This window comes from Patagioenas fasciata, chromosome 9, assembly GCF_037038585.1.
Source record: "Patagioenas fasciata isolate bPatFas1 chromosome 9, bPatFas1.hap1, whole genome shotgun sequence".
NCBI lineage: Eukaryota > Metazoa > Chordata > Aves > Columbiformes > Columbidae > Patagioenas > Patagioenas fasciata.
Window position 1 is genome coordinate 16,169,387 of NC_092528.1, and position 25,593 is coordinate 16,194,979.

General features: G+C 35.9%; 1 protein-coding gene across 2 annotated transcripts in view; it reads left to right on the top strand.

Annotated features, from left to right (window-relative positions):
* The window catches only part of U2SURP (U2 snRNP associated SURP domain containing), a 46,466-nt gene that overhangs the window by 8,383 nt on the left and 12,490 nt on the right, over positions 1 to 25,593 (top strand). Inside the window, exons 3-24 of one of the 2 annotated variants that reach the window (XM_065844117.2) lie at positions 4,062 to 4,160; positions 5,212 to 5,326; positions 5,731 to 5,864; positions 7,008 to 7,049; positions 7,810 to 7,877; positions 9,422 to 9,516; positions 9,604 to 9,639; positions 9,747 to 9,829; positions 10,318 to 10,483; positions 11,590 to 11,801; positions 12,744 to 12,787; positions 16,060 to 16,164; positions 17,243 to 17,309; positions 17,398 to 17,561; positions 18,666 to 18,828; positions 19,235 to 19,314; positions 20,375 to 20,462; positions 21,796 to 21,918; positions 22,979 to 23,135; positions 23,468 to 23,563; positions 24,146 to 24,212; positions 25,228 to 25,390. In XM_065844117.2, coding sequence (XP_065700189.1) covers positions 4,062 to 4,160; positions 5,212 to 5,326; positions 5,731 to 5,864; positions 7,008 to 7,049; positions 7,810 to 7,877; positions 9,422 to 9,516; positions 9,604 to 9,639; positions 9,747 to 9,829; positions 10,318 to 10,483; positions 11,590 to 11,801; positions 12,744 to 12,787; positions 16,060 to 16,164; positions 17,243 to 17,309; positions 17,398 to 17,561; positions 18,666 to 18,828; positions 19,235 to 19,314; positions 20,375 to 20,462; positions 21,796 to 21,918; positions 22,979 to 23,135; positions 23,468 to 23,563; positions 24,146 to 24,212; positions 25,228 to 25,390 — 2,367 coding nt within the window. Of the gene's footprint in view, positions 1 to 4,061; positions 4,161 to 5,211; positions 5,327 to 5,730; positions 5,865 to 7,007; positions 7,050 to 7,809; positions 7,878 to 9,421; positions 9,517 to 9,603; positions 9,640 to 9,746; positions 9,830 to 10,317; positions 10,484 to 11,589; positions 11,802 to 12,743; positions 12,788 to 16,059; positions 16,165 to 17,242; positions 17,310 to 17,397; positions 17,562 to 18,665; positions 18,829 to 19,234; positions 19,315 to 20,374; positions 20,463 to 21,795; positions 21,919 to 22,978; positions 23,136 to 23,467; positions 23,564 to 24,145; positions 24,213 to 25,227; positions 25,391 to 25,593 lie in introns of those variants that run through there. The other variant, XM_065844118.2, reaches the window with a different exon arrangement.

The following is a 25,593-nucleotide window of genomic DNA, read 5'->3' on the forward strand; positions in this document are numbered from 1 at the left end:
GTCATTTCATTACTCAGCTAAAAGTTCTCTCTTTGCTACTATCATTTGCTTTACCCTTTTCACTGTATTCTTTTCCATCTTTTCAGGTTTTGTATAGCTCTGTTGCTAGGAGTTCTGTGAAGATACATGTAGTTAATAAAAATCTTATAATTGCCTACTGGAATGTAACTGACAGCCATAAATTAGTTCAATTCTATTAACTTTATATTGCTCCAGCCACTTCAAAGGTGTTTTTTGTGTGTGTGTTGTGTTTTTTTTTTTTTTTTTCTGAGACCCTTCCTGAACTGAGGAGAACTTAGTGCCAGAAGTCTTGTTATCTTACAGCTGCTTCCCTTGTGTCACTAGAATACATATATTCATGTGGCTGATCTTGCAGGTATCCTGTAACGCTACTGTGAGATATTATTTCCTGATGACATGTTAAGCCTTGGTAGGAGTGTGGTATTTGTTTTGTCTGCATTGCTGTGTCTTAGCAATATGTCCACATTTTGCTAAGATTGTATATTGTTTGTCATGCTGAAATATAAACTGTCTTTCAGACAACAGGAAAAACTGGATTTTATTAACTTAAAAAACACACATATGCATGAAAAGCTCCTGATAAGCCTGTCACAGCAGCTGATGCTGACAAACATAGTGCCATAAACCAGATAACTCCACAGACAGTGCTGTATTCATTTGTAACTGATAGTTTTCCTTTTAATGATGAAGTAGGGAACATTTTTCAAAGAAATATGAGCTGTTTTGGTCATATGCATGGCACAGATGTAAGAGGTTATTTGTGATATTAAACAAGGATTATAAACTGACGGTATTTCAAGCAGTTGTTTTTCACAGTGCTTTTTTGTGTGTAAACAATTTTGAATATGAAGCTGATACTAGAAATAAAACCCTTTACAAAGAAAATTACTGCTAGAGGAAACTCTTTTTGCGGTTGGCATCTGAATTTTATTAATAATAGGACAGTTAAGTTGTTCACCGTATTTGTCTTGATGTTTTGCTAAATTGAGCGGATTTTAATTTTTTTTTAAGAACTGTTATTGCAAAAGCGATAGTTTTAAGCACCATTGTGCCCTGTGTAAGAGCATCCAAAATATTTTGAAGATAAAGACTTATAGCTTATGTTTTGGTCTTTGGGGGCTTTTTTTCCTTGTTCTGATTCTTTATGAATTACTGTGTTAAGCTAGGAGTTCTCAGATAAGTTTCTTGTCTTTGCTTTGCTTTCCTTACCATTGCCCATGTCTTTTGAATGTGGTCTTCATCCTGCTGTCTTCTCTCTGTTTTACTGTCTGTTAACTACCTAAATAGAATCTTAAGAATTCTAATTCTGTATTCTCAAGAAATGACTGTTATGTGGAGTCCTTCCTTCATCAGGGTTTGAAGAAGGGAGGAATGAAGGTTAAATTGCCTAAAATAGAAAGAATCTAGGAGCTAAATGTGAGATCTTTTATTTTATTTATACCTCCAGAATACATTTTCTTCCTCAAGGAAAAATACTGCATTTAACCTTGAAGTACATATGAAATTTAGCATCCATTTTGTTCTTCAGTTACAGCTGTTCAACCGTGCACGGACATTCTTTGGGCCAAAATGGTCAAAAGAGCTTTTAGAACATTTTTTTTTTTCTTCTGGAAATTGCAGTGATCAAAAAGGAACTGTAGTGCAAAGCATCTATTTCCAAAGGTTTAGAAAGTGTGTGTTGTGTAGTAGTAAGATCTCCAGGCTCTTAGAACAAGTACCCTTCAGATTTCAGCTGTGTTTGAATAATTTATTAAAAGCTTTCTCATTAAACCAAGGATGATTTGTTTTAAAAAAACCCATGGATTTAATTTTTTTGGTTCTATTAGATAATGGTAAGTTCAGAGAGAAGTAGAATCACAGAATCATTTGGTTGGAAGGGACCTTAAAGATCATCTAGTTCCAACTCCCCTGCCCCAGGCAGGGACATCTTCCACTAGACCAGGTTGCTCAAAGCCCCATCCAACCTGACCTTGGACACTTCCAGGGATGGGGCACCTACAGCTTCTCCGGGCAACCTGTTCCAGTGCCTCACCACCCTCAGCGTGAAGGATTTATTCCCTGTATCTAATCTAAATTTCCCCTCTTTCAGTTTACAGCCATTACCACTCGTCCTATCACTACATGCCCTATCACTAAGTGCCCCTCCCCGCACCCCTTCCCCCTCCCACCCCGCTCTCAGCTTACATGTAAGTCCCCTGTAGGTACAGTAGGCTGCTATTAGGTCTCCCTGGAACCTTCTCTTCTCCAGGCTGAACAGCCTCAACTCTCTTAGCCTGTCTTCAGAGGAGAGGTACTCCAGATCATGTTTGTGGCCTCCTTTGGACTCATTCCAGCAGGTCCATGTCCCTCTTGTGTTAGGGGCCCCAGAGCTGGATGCAGCACTCCAGGTGGGGTTTCACCAGAGCAGAGGGGCAGAATCACCTCCCTTGGCCACGCTTCGTTCTATGCAACCTGGGATATGATTGGCTTTCTGGGCTGCAAGCGCATATTGCTGGGTCATGTTGAACTTCTTTCCAACCAACGTCCCCAAGTCCTTCTCACAGTATCACAGTATCACAGTATGTTTGGGACTGGAAGGGACCCCAAAAGATCATCCAGTCCAATCCCCCTGCTGGAGCAGGAATGCCTAGGTGAGGTCGCACAGGAATGTGTTCTCCTCAGGGCTGCTCCATTCTCTACCCAACCTGTATTTGTACTTGAGATTGTCCCAGCCCAGGTGTAGGACCTTGCACTTAGCCTTGTTGAACTTCATGAGGTTTGCCCAGGCCCACCTCTCCAGGCTGTCGGTGTTCCTCTGGATGGCATCCACCATCCCTCCATTGTGTTGACCATACCATACAGCTTGGTGTTGTCAGCAAACTTGCTGAGGGTGAGCTCAATCTAACTGTCCAACAAAGATGTAAAACAACAGCAGTCCCATTACTGACCCCTGAGGAACAGCACTCATCACTGGTCTCTGCTTGGACATTGAGCTGTTGACCACAGCTCATTGACTGGGACCATCCAGCCAGTTCCTTGTCCACTGAGTGGTCCAATTTAGAGACAAAGATGTTTTATGGGACAGTGTTAAATGCTTTTCAAAAGTCCAGGTAGATGACATTAGCTGCTCTTACCTTATACACCAATGCTGTAAGCCCATTGTAGGATGCCCCCAAATTTGTCAGGCGTGATTTGCCCTTAATGAAGCCATGTTGGCTGTCACCAGTCACCTCCTTCTTTTCAACGTGCCTTAGTGTAGTTTCCAGGAGGATCTGCTCCATGATCCTGCTGGGTACAGGGGTGAGACTGACTGACCTGTCGTTCCCCGGGGCTCCCTTATTTTGCTTTTCAAAACTGGGGGTTGTGTTTCCCCTTTTCCCATCAGCAGAAACTTCACCGGACTGCCATTGCTTCTCAAATATGATGGACAATGGCTTAGCAGCTTCATCTGCCAGGTTTCTCAGGATCTGTGGATGCATCTCCTCAGGTCCCCTAGACTTGTGCACCTTCATGTTCTTTAGGTGGTCTCAAACCTGATCTCCTACAGTGGGTGGTTCTCCATTTTCTCAGTCCCTGCTTTTGCCTTCTGCAACTTGGGTGGTTTGGGGAAAACACTTGCCAGTGAAGACTGAGGCACAGAAGTCATTGAGTACCTCAGCCTTCTCCATATCCTGGGTAACCCCGTCTGCTGTTTCTTTCTGGAGGGGGCCAACTGTTTCCCTGATTTTCCTTTTATCACCACCATACCTCTAGAAGCTTTTCTTCTTGCCCTTGGTGTCCATGGCCACATTTAATTTTATCAGAGCTTTAGCTTTCCTAACCTTATCCTTGCCTGCTTGGACAATTTCTCTGTATTCCTCCCAGGTGACCTGTCCATGTTCCCACCCTCTGCAGGCTTCCTTGTTGTGTTTGAATTTGTCCAGGAGCTCCTTGCTCGTTCATGCAGGCCCTGGTTAAGTCACTTGAGGCAGACAGTTTCTGGTGTAGACCAAGGTAAAGAGTAACAATATTTTAGTTGTTTTGTAAGAAGTCTAATGTTTGTTTTCTTACTCCTTTTGCAGCCTCTAATGGAAAGCAAGCTTAAAGCATTCAGTATTGGCAAAATGAGTGCTGCCAAACGGACTCTGAGCAAAAAGGAACAAGAAGAATTAAAAAAGAAGGTATATAATTAAAATTCTATCTTGTATGTAGAACTGAAATAAGTTTGCTTTTAGATTACAATGCGCTTTATCACGAAATTGCATTATTTTGATAATTGTAACTGTCTAAGAATGAAAGTGAGTTGTATTTTACATGTTTAATTTGTTCTTGGCACCCATGGCATTAAGATAGAGAGAGGATTGCTTCTTTCTCTCTTCTGTGTGAGAAATCAAGTTCTCGGGCATCCTGAAATACTGAATTATGGCAGTCCATTGGTTGTATTGCTCAAAATAAAGACAACCACCACCTTATTTTCTGTTGTTTGCTTTATATCATTGGATTTCAATAATTAAAGTGTCTATTATCTTTGAAATTCTTTCCGTATGCATCCTTATTATTCTGTAGAATGTATTTTTGTTTAATGGCTTCTCTTGGAATTAAAATTGATATTGAATTTTAGGATACTCAAGAGCATCCCAATTTTAGGAAATATGTAGCTTATAGTTTGCAGGTAGAAGTTTGAACATTTTTGGCCTTTGAACTTTAACACACACAACTCTGTTTCAGTGGGATATCTCTTGCTAAGTTGTTGGGAAGAAATACTAGCCCAAAGAAACATGGTAGTGGTAAATTTAGTGCCTCAGTCCCTCATTGAATTAACTTTTCTTCTCTGAGAGATGCATAAAGGTGATCCTGTTGTTAATTCCCTTCAGTCACATGGGTTGATCGTAACAGGTAAGATGTCATACGTGCTGTTCTTTGATGCTTAGGTCAACAAAGCTCCAGTTTCACAGTACTGGTCTTTCATATTATCTTTCCTATTAGACATCTTTTGAATGTGAATGAACAATCATATTTGAGCATACAGGCCTTGTTTGTTTTACATATTACAAGCTGCGTTCTTCCCACATTTCTTGGAAATCTGAATTCTTCTGTCTAAAGCTGAAACTTATTTGATGCAGTTTGTAGCATGAACTCTAGAAAAGGAATGTCACATAGCTAATTTAAGAATAGTTGTCTAGTGAAGGTTGCTCTGTAATGATAGTAAATAGAATAACATTTGCTATGTAGGAGGATGAGAAGGCTGCTGCAGAAATTTATGAAGAATTCCTTGCTGCCTTTGAAGGAGGTGATGGTAATAAAGTGAAAACATTTGTAAGAGGAGGAATCGTTAATGCATCTAAAGGTATAGCTAACCTTTTTTTGGGAGTGGCGGTGGGTCATTTGGCTTTCAGTAAAGATTAGGATTGGCTTTTAATTACATTTTAAAATTAATATGTTGTATTAGAAGCAGCAAAAGAAACTTGGTGCTAAAATCTACTTTTATGATTTGACTTAGTACTTAGTGGCATGATTTGTCTTTTAAATTTCAGAGGAAAAATGCTTTGTTTCAAAATACGTAATATTTTTTATTTTTCTTCATATTCAAAGATGTTAAATTATGGAACATTTGTATTGTCACTTTTTAAAAATGAAATAACATATTGAGTTGAATGAACAAGACCAAAGAACAGCAGCATTCTTTCTAATGAACAGTATTGTGTGGCATTAGTTAAAATAATTTGTTTTTTAATTTGCCTTTAATTTCAGAGGAGCATGAAACAGATGAAAAACGGGGTAAAATCTATAAGCCTTCATCGCGATTTTCAGATCAAAAAAATCAACCAAGCCAACCATCTAATGAGAAGCCTCCATCCCTCTTAATGATAGAAACCAAAAAGCCTGTAAGTTTCTTACTTGAATATTAACCCCATACTTAGGAAGTGCTTAGAAAAAGGTCTGTGTGATCTTGCAGAGTAGTTTTATCTGCATTTATCACACAGTAAACGAAGGTGGAAATTTTGATTTGCTTAATCCCCTAGCAAATAACAAGATGGTGAAATGCAGAGGTTCAGTAGCCCTGTATCCAGCATGAGATACCAGAGCATCATGTACTGCACTTGGATCTGGCTTTTCCACATTTTTACTATGTTCCTGCTAATTGAGACAGACTTCTTATGGATACAGATTTAGTGATTGTTGCAAAGTAACAGTATCTCTGATCCTGAGAATTTGTGAAGTTTTAGAAGCAATTGTTCTTGCTGCCATCTTTTTTTTACGTTTTTATAACTTTTTTTAAAAAAATTGACCTTTGCATTGAACCAAGTTTTACTTGTTTTTTTAATTTTTTTATTTTTTCTTTTGTGGTGATGTTTGCGAAGTCCTTTATTTAGCTCTTTGAGTTATACTAAATAAGTTGCAGGACTTACACATTTTTGAAGCTGAATACCTTGTTTTTATTTAATTTATTTGAACTTCTGCATGGTTTAATAATTTTTGGTTGTTCTTAAACTGAGATTTCATCTTAAAAAGTGATGGCAATATTATGAACAACCTTAGTCTTCAAGTCAAGTGATAGTTACATATGATTACTGTTACTACTATAAACATGTAATGAGTAATTAATGTCTTGGTTGTCTTTTAAAAAAACCTTTTAATAGAGCTTACTACAATTTTTAAGCTTAAGTGAAACATGTGATACTGCCTGTTAGGGTGGGAAACAAGATATAATGTGGTAATTGTGGGTAATCCCATGCTAGCCTCCCTCCAGCTTTAAAGAAAACTCTAATTTAGACCAGTGGGGTATTACTGGATGGCAGTTTTCATTTTCATTGTATGTAAAGCTCTACAGTTACAGAAGTGAATTGTAGCATTTTTTGTTATGCTGAGCTCTGTTCTGTCATGTGCAAGTATTTGTACTGTAAGAATATTACTGCTTTTCAAATTTGTCAGAAATACTTATCAAGTAATGCAATCAGTTTACTCACTTGCCCTGTCCAATGGTGATTGAAGATAATGAGGTAAAAATGATTTTATTTATTTGGCAGACCATCCCCAAAAACAAAAACAAACAAACAACTTTGCCTGGGGTGAGTAGGAAGTCCAGTTTTTCCAAAGCTGTAGTGTGTAACACAAATATTTTGTATGTCTGCCTATTGGAAACGTTTTCATTTAAATTTGGTTATATAAAAGCAATGTGTTGAACTTAAGAGTTCACATGAGTTAGTTAAGGTGCATATATTACAGTAAAAAAAAAAAAAGTAGTAGTACATTATCCATATTTTTGTCATTCAAGAGTTTTTTTCTGAGGACCTTGAACTATTTAGAGTAACTGTTTCTTCAGGCCTGTATTTGTATCCTGAAGGAAGCAAGAGAAGGAAATTCTTTTCACATAGAATGTTTGTCTGTGGATAAAACTATTCAATATATATATGTAAAATACTTTACATATATATGTACACACATATCAGTTTAATTAGAGCATGGGGGTTTGCTAGGGGTGTAGTCAGCTTCTAAGTGGAACCAACTGAGAAAATACATCACAGATATTTTAAGTTTGTGTGTTGTGGAGAGTGTTTGATCACACATGCATTGTAATGAGAAGTAACAAAGTTAAGTTTAAGCAATTTTTAATTGTATATTTTCTAGCTTTGTGTTTGATAGCACTCAGTCTTAATGTTTTCAAGTCTGTTTTTTTTAATTTCTTTTTTTTCTCCTGTAGTTCATTGGTTTGAAAGCTGTGGGTAAAATATGCATGGAAATTATCTACAATTTTGTGATATATGTATCATTTTTATTTTTGTTTCATTTTATCTACTGAAATATTGCATGATATATCTTTAATTTTAGCCTTTGAAGAAAGGAGAGAAGGAAAAGAAAAAGAGCAATTTGGAACTTTTTAAAGAAGAATTAAAGCAGTAAGTTTACTATAAATAAAGAAGATGCAAGGTTTTTAAACTTGTATTTGCAGGCAATAATTAGGACATTGTTGCTAAACTGTTTTCCAAAGTAGGGTGGTGTTTTGTTTCCTCTGTCTGTGTGGTTTTTGTGTTTTTTTTTTCCCTTGTTTTTTCTCCACGGATGTTTGTGGAGTGGTATGGCTTAATTAACTGTGACAATGATAATTAAACATAGTATGAACCCATGCTGGTAGATGCTTGTTACAGGTATGTGTGATTTGTCTGGATAATCAGTTGCCATCTATAATAATAATTTCTCTGGTGTTTCCTGATACTTCTGCCATTTCTTATGCTGATTGGTGATAGGATGTGTTTACCACTATTGCTGAAAAGAGCTTCTGTTTTGAAATGTACCACCAGAGTCTATAAAATTATTTAAAAACAAACCAGATAAGACCAGTGTGCTTGCTTAAATCTTTTTCTGTTGAAATGAATGGATTTCTTTGCACGTCAGAGATATTTGATTGTGACCTCTGAAATGGTTCGGTACTGCGTCCCTAAGCAGAAGAATACCTAGAGCAAATAGCTCAAGTATTTGAGCTCAATTACTCAAGTATTTGAGAGACCCCACTAAGTGGGTGACTGAGGATGTTTCCAAAGCTACCTAAGCTGGTTTTTTGATCACTTTGGTGTGACTAGAAGCTTTGGTGGTTGAATCAACCAGCAATCTACCAGGATAAAAAATGGAAACCTAGGGTTGTTTCTCTGACAGCTGCTGTCAGTATGTTACTTAAAAGTGGAACTTGGGATGCAATTCTGTTATAAATTAGCAAGTGTGAGTCTGTAAATGATAATACTTGTTAACATGGTCTCATACATTGTTAAAGTTAGTGAAGATACAGCAAGACAAGTAGATACTGTAGTGGATGAGGATGTTCAGGTGTTTGGTGTTGATGTAAATGAATTGAATTGACAGCCATATAGTCTTGGCACATGATATCTTTGTACCGGGATTTAAGGCCAAACTACAAAGAACCGCATAATTACTTGTATGAGTACTATCCTCAGCGGTACAAACCAAGGTGAGGTCCTGTATGTTCTGGAAATGGTCATATGGGGGTGTGTGTCACCTTACAAGGTGACAACCCATGTGAATAAGGCTTAGAAAAGGTAGGAGAAGTAGACGCTAAGGAGTTGTGTGTGTCTTGGAGAGTCATCTGAACAGTCAGTTGGGTCTCCAGCAGCTGGATGTGGAATTTGGGTCACTTTTTCAGAGCAGAGGTCTGATTTCTGGTCCTGTAAACTGCATCTCAAACTAAGTCAGTTCTGTTTGAGATTCAAACACCCTCACAGTATGAATGAGGAAGCATGCAGCTAGAGTAATGGTGGGAGCTATATTCCAGTTGATTAAACAGAAACTTGAACATACTGGCAATTTGAAATTTTTAACAAGTCGATTGTTTAATATTCAAATTCTTATATTTCTAATGTCAATTGAAAATTTTAGAATAAAAACCTCAAAACAGTATTAAGTTGTTACTTACGTTAAACTTGTTTTACAGGATACAAGAGGAACGTGATGAAAGACATAAAACAAAAGGTAGATTGAGTCGTTTTGAACCACCCCAGTCAGATTCAGATGGCCAGCGTCGTTCGAGTGAGTAGATGCTTTTTTTTAATGTTTGTTTGGGTTCCAAAATTTGCAGACTAGACTATACATATTTTTTTTCTTCTATTTATTCAGTGGATGCGCCTTCAAGAAGAAACAGATCATCTGGTGGTAATATAGATTCTTTTCTCATGCAATATAATATTGTCACTTAAATGTGTAGCAAGTATTATGACTTCTTTTTTCTTGTTGCTTTTTTTCTTCCTCCATCTTTGTAGTTCTGGATGATTATGCCCCAGGGTCACATGATGTTGGGGATCCAAGCACAACAAATTTGTATCTTGGAAACATCAATCCTCAAGTAAGTTTGGAGCTGAGGAGTGAAGTGCAGTGTTCATGTGTTTGAGTCCATCTGAATTGTTTTTCAGTGGCAATTTCTGCATCACCCTCCCCCCCCTTTTTATTGTAAACCATACACACATGTTTAAACACATATACTAGGTACATCTGGTGACTGTGTTCATTTGAATAAATGCTCTGTACATGATGCTGCAAAAGTTAAGGTTTAGACTATCAATTACTAGAAGGAAAAATGCTCAGTTAAAATTATTTTTCCATGGATAGCTCTGTGCAAGGGGGATCATATGTCAAAAACTTGAGCATGCTCAGTTTAAAATGCAATTACAAAAAACCAATATTTTTGCAGTTGATTGCATTGGGGGAGGTATCAGCAAAGTGTTGTTTTTCAAGAAAGTAAAAAAATTATAATCTCGATATTTGGACAATAGTATGAATTAGTATCTTATAAATACAGTAGCAAGATGCTAATTTTTACCCTTTTTTGTGTAGATGAATGAAGAGATGTTATGTCAAGAATTTGGACGCTTTGGACCATTAGCAAGTGTTAAAATCATGTGGCCAAGAACGGATGAAGAAAGAGCAAGAGAAAGAAATTGTGGCTTTGTTGCCTTTATGAACAGGAGAGATGCTGAAAGAGCATTAAAGAATTTAAATGGTAAACAGGTTTCTCCGTTTGGAATTGTAATTATCTTTGTAGGAATATTGAAGAATAATTGTAAGAATATCTTTAAGTTGTTTTATCAGGCTAGTGGTAGATGTGCTGTAACTCCAGCAGACACCACGCTGGCAGTGATTTTGGTTTGCACTGTTTTACTGGCAGCTGGGTGTCATCAAACTACAGCTACACCAGGGCGGGGAGCAGTGCTGGCTTTTGCTGTGGGTAAAGATGTGAAATTTCTGACTGTTTTGAAAATGTGAGCAAGACGTAATGTTTGATAATATCTTTTCTTTAAACAGACTATTTTAAGAAGGAAACTATTACTTGCAGTAGTTTACCAGCAACATTTTTTTGTGGGTAAATTTTAACTAGTGCACAGTATATAATCAATAATTGGTTATAAATATATTATTTTCAATGATGGCTAAATTCCCAATACTGAAGAGGTAACTGTACTACACCAGGCATGTAATTTTGCATGTGGGCTATCTTGTCTATCTTTAATTTGAAAAAAAAAAAAAATCTTACATGAAGAAGCAAGCTATGTCCTTCAAGTTCAGCCTGAAAATCAAAAATCAGCATCCTTGATGAAAATAATAGAAAATGAAAGGTTACCCTTGCATCACTTACTCAAAATGGTCCTTTACTAAGAACTGTTAGTAAGTAGGCTTACAATATGTAGAAGTCTAGTTGGTTATTACATTCTGTTTGAATAGCATAATTTGAAATCTGTTATTATGAACAAAACATTTAGAAGAATTGACGTGCAGAAATAATGTCATTTAAAAATTACTCTGTTAATTCTGATGTGCAGTATATCAAAAGTTTTATATCTTTTCCCCCCAGCAATTCAAGTAGTTGTAGTCTTCTGAAAATGTACATTGGGGAAGATGAATAAAATATTTCTTGTAATAGACTTTAATTTGCACATCATGTAGTCTGATAGATGTGATACACTAATCAACAATGTAAGCAAAAAGTGAATGATGGCAGGCAAACCTAAATGCTGTGCTTGCATGGAGAAACGTTGAGTGATGCAGAACCAATTTATAACAGAATGGTGGTTTTGTTTTTGTTTTTTTTTTTGTGTGTCACTTTTTCAGGCAAGATGATTATGTCGTTTGAAATGAAGCTGGGCTGGGGCAAAGCTGTACCTATACCACCACATCCAATATACATTCCACCTTCTATGATGGAGCACACTCTCCCGCCTCCTCCGTCAGGACTGCCTTTTAATGCCCAGCCTAGAGAGAGATTGAAGAATCCTAATGCTCCAATGTTACCACCACCAAAAAACAAGGAAGATTTTGAGAAGGTAACTTACAGTACCCTGGGCCATATCGCATTGTTAAATGCTACATCTGTGACAGTATTTCAATGGCTCCATATATTTGCATTGCTCAGGCTGACTTTGGCAGCCCTTAGTGTACAAACTCCCTGGCTCCCTGCTGTAGCCCAAGGGAACCTGCCTGATTCCTGAAGCTCTGTTTCATGTTTATTTTAGGGTACAGTATATCGGGTCTTGATTGATTTTAGTGCTGCTTTCAATCTGGCTATCATTTTCCCCCTCCAGGCTCCCTGGATTTTTTTCTCCTACGTCCCCCCCTTTTGTTGGCTGCCATATTGCAGTATCTAAATTGTTTCCTTTAGAGAAAATACTACATTTGAATTTGGGTAGCATTATTTTTTTACACTAGAGGAGTTGATGTATTTTGTGTAGAAGCTAATTAATCTGGACATTAAGTAAGTATTTTATGCTACATATGGAGTCAGTTTTCAAACTTTTTTTCTGCATTATTAGCTGTTTAAAAGGGTAAGTATCTTGTAATCACAAACCAACTTGATTTACATTTGTAAGAATTTGTTGATTCTTTGAATAACACTTAAATATTAGGGCTATTTTTGTAAGACTTGGGAATAAAGTAATACCAACTTGATCCAAGTCAAATAGTTTACAATCTTTTCATAAATTTAAGAAGCTCTTTCTTAATTATATTCAGTGTAGTACCTATTCAGTGCATCAGTGTACATTCTGACAGGAATGTTCTGATACTTTGCAATTAGTGAACCTTTATGGTTCACTGACCAACCATTTGCATTTTGTGTAATTGCTTAGTTGTAACTTCACAGCAGTGATTGCCTGCAAAACTTGTGATAGATGTGTAGTATTTTCATTGCATATGTATATTTTTGCTTGTTACTTGTTAACAATACTCACATATTCTATGTTTATTATCTGATGTGACTTCATATACAGACTCTGTCGCAAGCCATAGTCAAAGTGGTTATCCCAACAGAAAGGTACATGTTTTTCTTTATTATTACTGATCTAAATATAGAAAATTTCCACTTCGGAATTTTAAAGAAAAATGGTGATGTTGAGGAAAAGGTAATGGCTTGACTGAGCAATGGTTCTTTCATGACGCTTGAGAGAAATGTGTGTTTTACAGTCTTCTTATCCTTTCTTATCTTAATAACTCTTTTTACTGAGGATAGGTTTAAGTAATTATCTTTTCCATTGAACTTGAGCACTAGTTTCAGCATAATGAAGTCACCTGGTGAATGCCAGGGTGAAGTTGCTCATCTTAGACACTGTTTGAGTCCTGATGTAAACCTCCGAGTACATCACAGCTGGGATGCCGCTGTCCCTAGTGTAGTGCTGTGGGGTTGCTTGTGTTTTTTTAAGCTATTCTTATTATTCTTTTGATTTTTTTTGTGGGGGTAGGGGGTGTTTTTGTGTGTGTGTGGTTTTTTTTTTGCTTGTTTGTTTGTTTTGTTTTGTTTTTTTTTTTTTTTTTTTAATGTGGAACAGTTATTTTTGTTGCTCAAAAAGGTAGTTCTCTATTACAAGGATATTATTTACATTCGGGTGCCAATCAGTGCTCTTCCCTTCACACTACTCTAGGTACACTCTTGCTCAGTTAAGCTAAAACCTTTTCCCAAACATAGGAACACAACACTGTTTTAAAAGTAAATAAGCACAAAAGACTACCAAATTCTCTTTGACATTGGCCTTGGTGAGCAACACCAGCTGAACTGTCTGCGGCAGCGGGGGACCAGGAAAACATCATGGGATGGATTGGGAAAGTATACAGTTTTTGACCAGACATTGGTACGATCGGCTCCAATAAATGTGGTTTTATTATAACTGAAAAACTTCTTTTTTGTTGGCCAACTTAAGCTAAATGGCATTTAAAAATAATGCACTTAAAACTGTCATCTTTTTTACTACACTTTTAATTGTCACAAAGTCCCTTTTTCCTTTTTTTTTTGCGTGTGGGGGGGAAGTCATAGTGAAACTAGTTGTAGTGGATAAATTCGCCAGCAGATACTCAAGTGCACTAGTATTTTTGATGGAATTTTAAGACAGTACAATTTTTGTTTGGTAGAGACATTAATAATTAGGGTGACCAGGAGGAGTCTTGATTTGAGAAACATGGAGTAGTAGAACAAGTACTTGTAAAACTGTACAGTGCATACAGAGCAATTAACTTTCAGAGAAAAATGTGTTTCCATTTTATTTACTGTAGCATTTTGAAAGCTTGTAGGATAAGAAAAACTCATGTTAATTGAACTGTATTTGAAAATACTTTTAATTTTTCTTTCCTGGTGACTTCCAAAGATGCTAATGACAGCTGCTAAGGCAATTACTCAGTGCATCACATTGTGCAAAAAATTCACTTGATTTCAGTGGGATAATACATTTAATTCTCCTTTGTTGGAAAATTTTCAATACCAGTTTTTAACATCACTTGCTTCTTAGCATTTACTAAACAGAAGACCCTGAATATGCACGATCAAGTTTTTTTCTGAGAAATTCACTTTCAAGTAGTCATGTCTTATATACTGAAATGCATGTAACACCCTCTTTCACATATAGAATATACTGAATCTTTTTTCCTACATCTGAGGTCTTTCCAAAGCAGATGTTCGTGTTAAAGCATAAGCTGCTCTTATGCAACTTAATTGTACTTGATGAAAGAAAAATTCTATGAAAACCAATGGCATGGTTCTGCAGGAAGCCAGAAATGATCATACTGAACTTGCCTTAAAATAAATGGAAGGTGTAACGACTCAGAGGCTTGAAAGTTAATGGCAAATTGTTTTCATACTGATGTTTACAAATACAGTTCATCTAAGAACAATCTTGCTATTTAGACTTTCAGAACACTACTTTAAATAAAATGGCTACAGTATTATTGTGACTGTCCTCTTTACAATGTTTCTGGGATTATAAAAAGCAAACAGGAAAACTGAGCTGTAGGTAGCTGTGGGGTTTTTTGTGTAATAGTTGAGGCAAATGTAGATTTAATGCTAGCTGGTATAAAAGAGAACGTTTTCTAAGTTTGCAAATGGCAGGGGCAGGTTTTTATTACTGTTTTTAAGTTGATTTTTTTTTTTTTTTGTCTGCATTGTATCTGTGGCAGATCATTGAATAGTCATGGTAGAAAATTATCACCTCATTACTAAGAAGCAATAGAAAATTCTGCAGCTTTTCAATGTAACAGTTTTTGAAGTTAAATCATTACAAAATTGCTAAAAGGAAATCTGATGAGATACATGTAAAGAACCAATATCCATTTGTTAGATCTAAGAAAATAAGTTTTAAAATGTAAAAATCTGTATTTTTGTTTGCATCACATTCAAAGGACACGGGCTGTGAAGCTTTTGATATATGTAGGTAATCTATATTTGAAAATTTAGGATCCCATTTCCAAAAGAACTCCAAGAGATTGGAAAGTGAAGATCACATTTTTTATAAGCTTAGATGACTGTCTCCTGTTAGCAAGGTTTGCATTTTCAGATTTGGCTTGAAAAACATGCACTTCACATCTGCTTCTTGCCTGTCTCAGGATGTAGTGCTGAATGAAACGAATACAGATTTTCTTTTTTTTTTTTTTAAATTATTTGGTTCATCTGAGTGTATGAAGGAGGAAACATTGGATGGTATGACACAAAATGATGGACACTTTTGTTCTATGCCTGTAGTTGAGTCTTGACTAAAAAGAGGTTATCTAAATTAATAAAATTGTTGCCTGTTTTGGCATCCAGAAGGCTATTTGCTTTTCCTTTCATACTTGAATAGTTTGAAAGATGAATGCAGTTTCTGTTGAATATTCAAAATACGTGTGTTTAATTTTGAGCATAATATTCAGCCACTTGCTTGTCTGTAGAACTTCAGCTAACACTTTGGTCTTAGTTCTAGACAATTTAGATGAGGGTTTAGTTTTTGATAGTTAGTTGCACTTTGGTCTTCTGTTGCCCATTTTTAAACGTAAAGACTATTAAACTTCTGCTAAGCAAGAGATGGTTGTAGCCTAAGCCGTGGAAATTCAGGAATGAGGTCTCCTCTTAAATTCTTACTCCACCACTCCTAGGCATGTTGTTATTTTAGAATGCCCGTGTCTATGGTGCAAGGCTATAATATGTTACATGTTACCTTATCTTTTATACCGTTTTCTTAACAAGGCAGCAAAATAATCTTCTGCACAGTTGTAGTGTCTTAGGTGGAGTGTAGTTTTATATAGTGTTAGGTCTGAATCAATTTTTCTTTAACTGTGTTGTTGTTGTAGGAATTTGCTCGCTTTGATACATCGAATGATAGAGTTTGTGGTACGGGAAGGGCCTATGTTTGAAGCCATGATCATGAACCGAGAAATCAACAATCCAATGTTCAGGTGCTTATTACTTTGCTTCAATTTGAAATAGTGCTAATTTTCACTGCTGCTAATATTTTGCATTTTACGATTGTACAAATACTTATGCTATCTTTTTATGAAGACTGCACTTTTATTCCAGTTGTTACTAGTGTGTGTGTTTAAAAAAATACTATATGCCCACTATAAAATACATTTGTACATATATAAAAATATATAACAGATAAATCAAGTAACATTTAATATCTACTTTTCTGAGGGATTCAAAGTCATCAGGGAAGCAGTAGCATACAAAAAAAAAAAAAAAAAAAATTCCCCCCTTTTCACCCCCCCCAAACAGACAGACTATCTCAATATTAAGTCCAGTCTTCCTGGAGCCTAATTTCTTATTTTTAACAAGAGCTGGGAGTAATTTTTCTTTGATGTCAATAGGAATAAGGATTAGACTTCAGCTGACACAGTGGAGTTGTCAGAACGTCTAGCTCTTGTCATAATTGGAATAAAAAAGGAACCAGGGAAATACTCAATGAACTTTTAAAAATGTATCACTTGCAGTAAGGTTAAGTGCTTCATTTTGATTTTTATGTGCAAATTGAGAAAATATGCACGTGAAAACATCCTGCCGATTAAAAATGGGCTGCTGGTCCCCCTGCCCCCTCCCATCTTGTGAGAGCTCTGACTGACAATTTGCTAGTGGAAAACTTGGAGTCATTTAGATCTGAGCAACCCAGGTGTGTACCTGTGAGTTCCTGCACCACTTGTGCGGAGGTTGCAGTTGCTCCCATAGTGATTCTTTGCACTGATGATTCTTCTGCTTTATGGTGGGGCTGCACAGTTGTTCTTTTTCTGCTTATAACTTCTGAGAGATGTGGCGCCTTGTGCCGCTCTGCTCTCTGCTTTGCGGATTGGATGTGTATGTGTGTCGAGCAGTTGCTTGTTCTGTACAGCGGTGCTGGGCGTGTACGTGATTTTAGCTGTTCACCGAGTTCACTCCGTAGCTGATGTGGGATTCTGAACAGGGTTTTGTTATATTGTTTTTGTTACTTCATTTAAATAATGCGTAATATGCTTTGTGCCTCTTCTTTGCTCTTTGGTTTAGGTTTTTATTTGAAAACCAGACTCCAGCCCATGTGTATTATAGATGGAAGCTTTATTCAATTCTTCAGGCAAGTAGAATTTTAGTGACAATTTGTAACTTGAAGCATAATGAAAGAAAAAGAACACCCAAATAAAAATACTTTTGTTTCTTTGTAGGGAGATGCTCCAACCAAGTGGAGGACGGAAGATTTCCGTATGTTCAAAAATGGATCATTCTGGAGGCCACCACCGCTGAATCCATACTTGCATGGGATGTCAGAAGAGCAAGAAACAGAAGCGTTTGTGGAGGAACCGAACAAGAAGGGTGCACTTAAGGAAGAGTATGAACTCCCATCAGTTTATAGTCCTGTTTTAACTGATAATATGCTTGTTCTTCTCATTTTGTGTTTTTGTAGTTATAATACGTCATCCCTGAAGTGTTATCATGCTTGTCATAATATTACTTAGAAACTCAGCACTTTTTAGTTAGTCTTTTTTTGATGATACTTGCTGCTAAATATGTTGGGCATTTTGGTTCATTTGTCATCATTGAATAACAAGTCTTTTCATTCCAGTTGTTATTAACCATTTAGCTGAAGGGGATTGGGAAGATGCGAGTTTTTTGGCATTTTCTGTTCCTTTCTGCTGATGGGGGTATATAGCACCTTTCTCAACATGGTTACCATCTCATAATATCTAAATAGTTATTACAATTTCGAACTTACTGATGCTGTTCATGAGAAATTCAAATTGGGGGCAGTTGTTAATAAGCAGGAGGAGACAGATCATGAGTGTTCTTTGCTGTGAATTCCAGGTGTGGTAGGGATGGCTATCACAATGGAAATATACAAATTATTTTCTTAATTTTGCTATTATTGTTTCAACTGTGTGCTTAGCATGGGGATTTTTTTCTTGTTTTATTCTTTTCATTTCAGTTATGATACCAGTCATGGTTCTGGAGATTTTAGATACATAATTTATTTCTTATCTCTTTTTGAAGGGGTCAAAAGGTTGCTCTTTTGAGAGTGTTCTCTATGTATGGAGGTCAGGGAAAACATGAAATAATTGCTTCACATTAGCTTTCTTAATTTAATGTTTCTTATTCCAGAGCGGGAATTAGTTGGATGCTTTAGATTTATCCAGTTTGATTTAGGCTTAAACTAAATCTAGAAGGAGGTACTGATCTGCTTCATTAAGTATTTATGTTATTTTTCATTGATTTCTATATGTAGTCAAGACTGAGTGGGAATTTTTTGCGCTTTGTTTATTTATATAACATGGATGCATATGTCCATGAGTCATTAAAAAACTCTGGCAGCATAATGTAAAAATATTTAAAATTGCTTTTGTCCTTAAGGTGGAAAAATCAAAAACATCTTTAAAGGGAAATTCCCCAAAGTATTATTAATTTTATATTGAAAGTATTACAATTCCTGACATTTCAGACAGAGGGACAAGTTAGAGGAAATTCTGCGTGGATTAACACCCCGGAAGAATGATATTGGTGATGCAATGGTTTTCTGCCTAAATAACGCGGAAGCTGCTGAAGAAATTGTGGATTGCATTACAGAGTCATTGTCCATTCTGAAGACCCCTCTACCTAAGAAGGTGTGGAGATTTTCTATAATCTTGTATTTTGAGGGAAGAGCTCACTTAGCAGCCTGTGCGTATAGTTTACAAGCATTATTTCACAAGTTTCAGATAGCATTTTGGATAGCTTTTGAAACATGTTCTACCTTACTGTGAAGTTGAAAACACCAGGATAGTCCGTTCAAACAAGGAAATAAAAATTGGAATGCCCTGATCTGTCCTTTGTAATACTGTGTAATATCATGTTACAACGGCTGTTACACTGTAGCATAACAGTGGGCTAATTGCCTTGTAGCATGTTTATTAGCAATATGGCGGTTGTGTTACGCTTTGTTCTAATCTGGTACTTTTAAGTAATTTGTCTTATATTCTTTCTGGAAAAACGCATATATTTAAAGGATAATTTAAACATTCTCTATTGCAGATTGCACGATTATATCTAGTGTCGGATGTGTTATACAACTCTTCAGCCAAAGTTGCCAATGCTTCCTACTATAGAAAATTGTAAGTGCGATATTTTAGGTTATTGATGATTTAAAAAAAAGAATATCCATATATTCAGTTTTGTACTTCTCTGCATGCATGTGGTTGTAAAGAAATTCGCACTTTTCTGTGAGGATACTGTTGCAACACTGATATTTATGTCTCTTTTCATGAAAACGTATAAGATGTAGCATGTTAGTGCATGGGATGGATTACTTTGTAATGCAAAAAGTAGTATATATGCCCTATGCGAGGGACCACTTTACATGGAACCTCAGAGAGGTGAGAATAATTCATGAGCCTCTTTACAGATAGAGACTCTGTAAGTGATATCCAAGATACAGTATAGCTAATAATCCATGTGAAGTTGTCAAAGTTTGATTTTTTTTTTTTTTTTTTTTTTTTTTAAATTAGAACATGTTTTTCTAGTTCTCCATCAAGTTAAGAGAACTCATAAGGAGATTATGGACTTTGTTTTTAGGGTGTTGAGCAGAATTTAGGAAAAATGTCCAAGGGAGAGTGTCTTTGTCTTACTTAGGTGATTGTGTCTGTGTCCTGGAGTCTCTAAAGTTAGGGTGGCATGATGGGGAATATTCAGCATGTTACAACACTCTAGCGATAGCACATGTTTCTCATTGCAGTGTGTCTTTGCTGTGACAGTTTATTTTTTGCACTTTGATTGAAGCTCAAGAGATGCTGGGCAGCTGTTACTGTGCTTTCATGGAGGGCCTCATTGAGTAAATTAGAATGGAAACATAACTAAGGATTTTTTTAAAAATACGAGTTGAATTTTGAGACAATTATTCCATTGTATGTAAGGTTGCAAAACTCCTTTTATCCTCCTCCAATCTTTCCAGGCTGTATAAAGAGACGGCAGCAGATGTGAAGATCTCCCTTCACAGTTCTGTTGTTGTCCAAGGTGATTTAACATGTAGTAATCTTATTTGCTTTATAGTTCAGTTCATGGCTACTATAGGGGTAACTTTTGAGTCCTGTGTCCCAGGTATTTTCATGAATGATATATGTCCAGAAAGCAAACGTTGCGAAGTTTAACTAAAGAAATGTATATGTTTAATTCTAGTTTTGAAACAAAATTATGTCAGATATTCTCTGATCTCAATGCTACTTACCGTACAATACAAGGCCATTTACAGTCTGAAAATTTCAAGGTATGTATTTCATTGTTATTTACATGACATAGAAGTCGAATAAATAGATGTTCCTGCACAAGAGATTGCATACTATGATAGGTGGTTTAAATCTCAAGCTTTCTAATTAAGCCTTTTTTAAAAACAAACCTAAGTTTTTCTGTCTTGCAAAGATAACCTTGAAGTTAAGGAAGAAAATGAGCATCCAGTGGCTGAGGTGTGCTGGTAGATGTACAGCTGCAGAGTTGAGAGGTTATCTATCAAGTACTTGAATTGCAAACAAGGCCTTCAAGCTTTTGGATTATTTTTGGACCACTTATATTTCAGTGTCAAAAATAAATTTGGTCTCCTCAGTGTGAGAAGAAACTGCTGTACATAACAGCATGAAGTTACTTTTTAATATTTTTGTGATAGTTAGGCTTCATTTTTTGAGGTCTAGTAAGCTGCCTGACCATGGGTAGTTGAGAGTGATTTTAGAGATAAAGGGCTGGGCTTCTCAGCATTCTCATGCTCAGCCTGGCTTTTCTTTCTTCTGTTTAAAACAAGGGTGTCAAACTAATTTTTGCTGGCGGCCACATCAGCCTGTTGGTTGCCGTCAAAGGGCCGAATGTAATTTTAGGACTAGACAAATGTAGGAGTAGTTTAAAAGATGTCTTTACATTTCTTTTAAAGCAGAATCTTCAAATACAGAGGTTACAGTATAGTTAGTTTTCATGTATTAAGGTCTTTATCCTGGCTGTCCTACCTTCTCTGCTCCCAATAGCTCTAGACTGAGAGTCATTTTCAGTTATCTGCTATTTTAAAACTCTTTATTCCATTACATGATAAAGACAGGCAGTAGATAATTTTTATAGCTACTTCTCCAGCTGCCTTTAATGTGTCAAGCTGGAGCTGAAGGCCTATCATTTCAAATATACTTCTACTAAAAGGTGAAAGTGGGAAGATAATTTCACCTGAATAATCTGAGTAAGCCCATGTTAGTTTTAGTTACTCTGTTTTAGAAAAGTAAAGATATTTTCTGTTACATTTAGTAGAGACACCTGCTTTGAATGTGTGGGCAAAATAAAATTAGCATTGGGATAGGAATTGCATACAGCTGAAATTGATAATGTAACAGGAATTTAAAGGCGAAATGAAACGGAAGTATGATTTTTTTTTTTAAAAAAAAGTACTTCCTATATATATAGTTTTGTAAATTTACTAGTCTTACTCGGTATGGTATCATTGTAATATACTCTACTATGGAACTACTTAGGAGTAGCTGTCTACAGTAGTAGTTCTCTGTGGTGTATTTCCAATCACTTAAAGTTTCTTAGTACAAATTTTTTAGCATTTTTTGTCCTATTGCTTCTAGCAACGGGTAATGACATGCTTCCGGGCATGGGAGGACTGGGCCATCTATCCAGAACCATTTCTCATCAAACTACAGAATATTTTCTTGGGGCTTGTAAATATCATGGAAGATAAAGAAACAGAGGTGAGTGACCATGAGAGTGGTGGCAGCAGATGGTAAGGACATATGTGTAAATACAAAATAGGGCTGGCAAGCATTATTTTGATATAGCTCTCTTAGGGAGAAGAAATGTTTTTTTCCTCTGAATCGTTGCTCTTAAATACAGGTGTAACGTATTTTCAGATGCAAATACTGTTTAATCTGCATATGCATTTATTGCTTGTAAATCAGATGCTGTGATGGAGTTAAATTGTCAAACCATTTCAGAGCAAGGAGTAGTGCAGAATAATACCTATTTCCTTTGTATTGGAAAGACTGTAATATGTGTCTGAGAGTTTTGAGTTAGAATTTCAGGCATTAGTTTTAATTTCTAAGAGTTCTAGATAGCTATCTGAATCATCCAGTTCTTTTTGTGTGTCACGCTTGGATGCAGTAGAGCCATCTGAGCTTGCTTTGAGAGGAAGATTGTGACAGATCATTGACACTGGTGATATTCTACTTGGACCTTGGCTGTGTTGTATTACAGCAGTGAGTTGCAAACTTTCTAGTTGTGCTACAGCATTTATCTTAGTTTGGTTTGTTTGGTTGGTTTTTTTTGTAGACTTTATTTTAAGCGGGGCATGTAGTGAGTTTTAGTTATTGCATAGTGACATGTATAAATGATTATTTGATATTTTGAAGCTCAACGCTTCAAATTTCTAAAATGCCATTAGCACTGAGTGAATGTGTACTGATCTGTTTACAGTTAGGTATAAATATTGTTTAAGAGAATTGAGACAGTGAACACTAATAAACAGATGTATGTTTAGGATAAGTTCTCTTTTTTGAATATAGTTATTGCAAAACTTCCAGTACATTGTGGACAAATTCCAAGTTCTTGCTTATAATTTTTTGTATGAGGATATTGTCATATTTTTCCTCTGCAATAAGCAGTTGTACTAGATAGCAAAAATTGGTGAAGTTCAGTTTTTTGGATTGTAGGTATTTTTAAAACTACTCCTTTAAAAATGACTAAATTAATAATTGGAGAAGTAAAGAAAAGCAATGTAGATTTGTTATTGAAATAATTATTATTTGCTTTCAGGAAGTACCAGATGATCTCGATGGTGCTCCCATTGAGGAGGAGCTTGATGGTGCTCCGCTAGAAGATGTGGATGGAATTCCGATTGATGCTGCTCCTATTGATGATCTGGATGGAGTCCCAATTAAATCGCTGGATGATGATCTTGATGGAGTTCCTTGTACGAAATGTTTCAACTTTACTTTCAGTTTGAATCTTTAATTTTTGATGATGTAGCATGTAGCTTTGCAAAATGTTGAATTGATTCATTTCAATTTGTTCTCAGAAGAACTAGTTTAAAAACTGCTTTTAAATTGTTAGTGCTTCAGGGACACAATAGATTTCTTCTGGTGTGTTGCACATCAGGTTCCAAATCCCAATTTATTTTCTTTGCACATGATGAAATGGTATGATGTGCTTCAGTATTGAAATCGAGTTGGTGTATTATGATTTCTCCATTTGAACTTTTGAAGAGCTTTGGAAATGATTTCTCTGTCTCTCTTTCTATAACAGTGGATACGGCTGAAGACCCAAAAAAGAATGAGCCGATATTTAAAGTTGCCCCTTCAAAGTGGGAAGCAGTGGATGAATCTGAACTGGAAGCTCAGGGTTAGTTTTCAAAGTATATATTAAAATAAAACACTTCCCTAAAGTAACCCAAAAGCTTGAAGTCACCTGTTTCATGATTATATTAAATTGATTTGTTCAAGAGTGTTAATATGATTTCTGTAGTAATACAGTAGGATTTTAAGTTGTAACTTCTTTTTTTGGCTATAACTTCAGTGAAGGAAAGAATGTATTCTGGTTTTGTTATTTTACTTCAATAACCTACCAACCTTTAAAAACAATTTCCAGTTCATTAAGAATAAATATTGAAAATAAGTCTGGGTATGCAGTTGGCAGTCTTTCTCAATGTTTGTTTGGAGGATAAGATTTTACAAACTGACAAATATTTGGCTGCTTTTGAAGGGTTTAGTGAAACATGAAATGCAGTGTAGGTGAATAGCTCTGTATAATAGTAAATATTTGGATAATGTGCACTTTTGAGTACTCCTATGAAATAGGAAGTCTGTATTAAGTTCTAGATGTTGCTATATATTGTCACATTGTAATCTTTCTATCTAAAAGTATACTTTTCAGGTTAACCGACAGCTTTTTCTGTTGTTACAATTATCTTATTGTCTCTTCTAGCTGTTACTACTTCTAAGTGGGAGCTTTTTGACCAACATGAAGAATCTGAGGAGGAAGAAATTCAAAAGTAAATACTTTTTCATTCTGATGAAAACATATACATTTTCTGCCTCTAAGGTTGAGTGTCTGTGCAACTCCCTATAAAAGATATATTTATTGTAAGAGCGGAACAAAAATGAAATTTTGAGAGTAAGAAAATAAGAAAATGGAGAAAAATTGGGTTCTTAGTACAGCGTGCTTTCAGCCCTCATAGCTATTTTCTAACATGATGAATTGCACCTTTTGGTAGAGTTATTAACCATAATCTTTAAATTGATGCTGATTTGATAACTGAATGTCAAATAGTAAGAGCTCAGGTGGTATCTTACAGTTTAGAAATCTTGATGTCAGATGTGTATGAATGTATCTAAACCTCTGCCTTTTGCTTTTGAGACAAACACCATGGTTACTTTTCTCATGTAGATGTTTCCTTGGAGGCTCATAGACTCCACACCGTCTGTTGGTTTTTGGCAGTCTTTTACTTTGTTCTTTAGGTGATTGGGAGTGTCTGTTAGTAATGCTGTAAATATCTTACTGCATCGTATGTAGTACGGCAGCACTCTAGTGGCCAGTCTGGGAATATAATTTTAAATATCTGACATGTCTCAGGTTTGTCTCCAAAATCCAAAAATGCAGTAAATTTTATTCTTTTATAAAACTTACTATATCTGAAGAGCTCAGCTACAGCTCCAAAAGAGATTTTGATGAGGTAGGGGACTAGTTTTGTAGCAGCATTAGGTATGGATTTGGTGACTGTAAATTTCAAGACTTTTTCTGCATGCTGTGTATATGAAAAGTATCTGTATCATCTGAGTAAGAAACCTAATGATTTAAGTAAATGAAATTACTAAGTTATCTGTCTCACAGATGGAGACTGTTTTGTAGTTTCAGACTTTTATATAACATTTTAATAGATTTCAAATCATAGAAATGTAAGTTGGAGAGGTAGCAAATTTTGTAACAGATAATTGTCTTAAATATATACATATATATATATATATTTATATTTATATATTGGTTAATTCTTCATGTTTTCTGTAAAGTCAAGAAGAAGAAAGTGAAGATGAGGAAGACACTCAGAGTTCTAAGTCAGAAGAGCAACACATGTATTCCAATCCCATTAAAGAAGAAATGCCTGAATCTAAGTCATCAGTCAAATATTCAGAAATGAGTGAAGAAAAGCGTGCCAAACTCCGAGAGATAGAGGTCAGTATGTGGTGTTCTGTGCCGCCCTTCAGTATCTTTCCAATCCTCCCACCCCTGAGTTCCCTACATATAATAAGGAGTTATTTTTACTGAAATAATTATAGTCCTATTATATAGTGTGTTTTTCAGTCCAGTGTATTTTTATAGAGGTTTGTTTATAGCCTTGCGTTGCCTTGTTTTGGCTTTCAAAATAATGCAGGAAG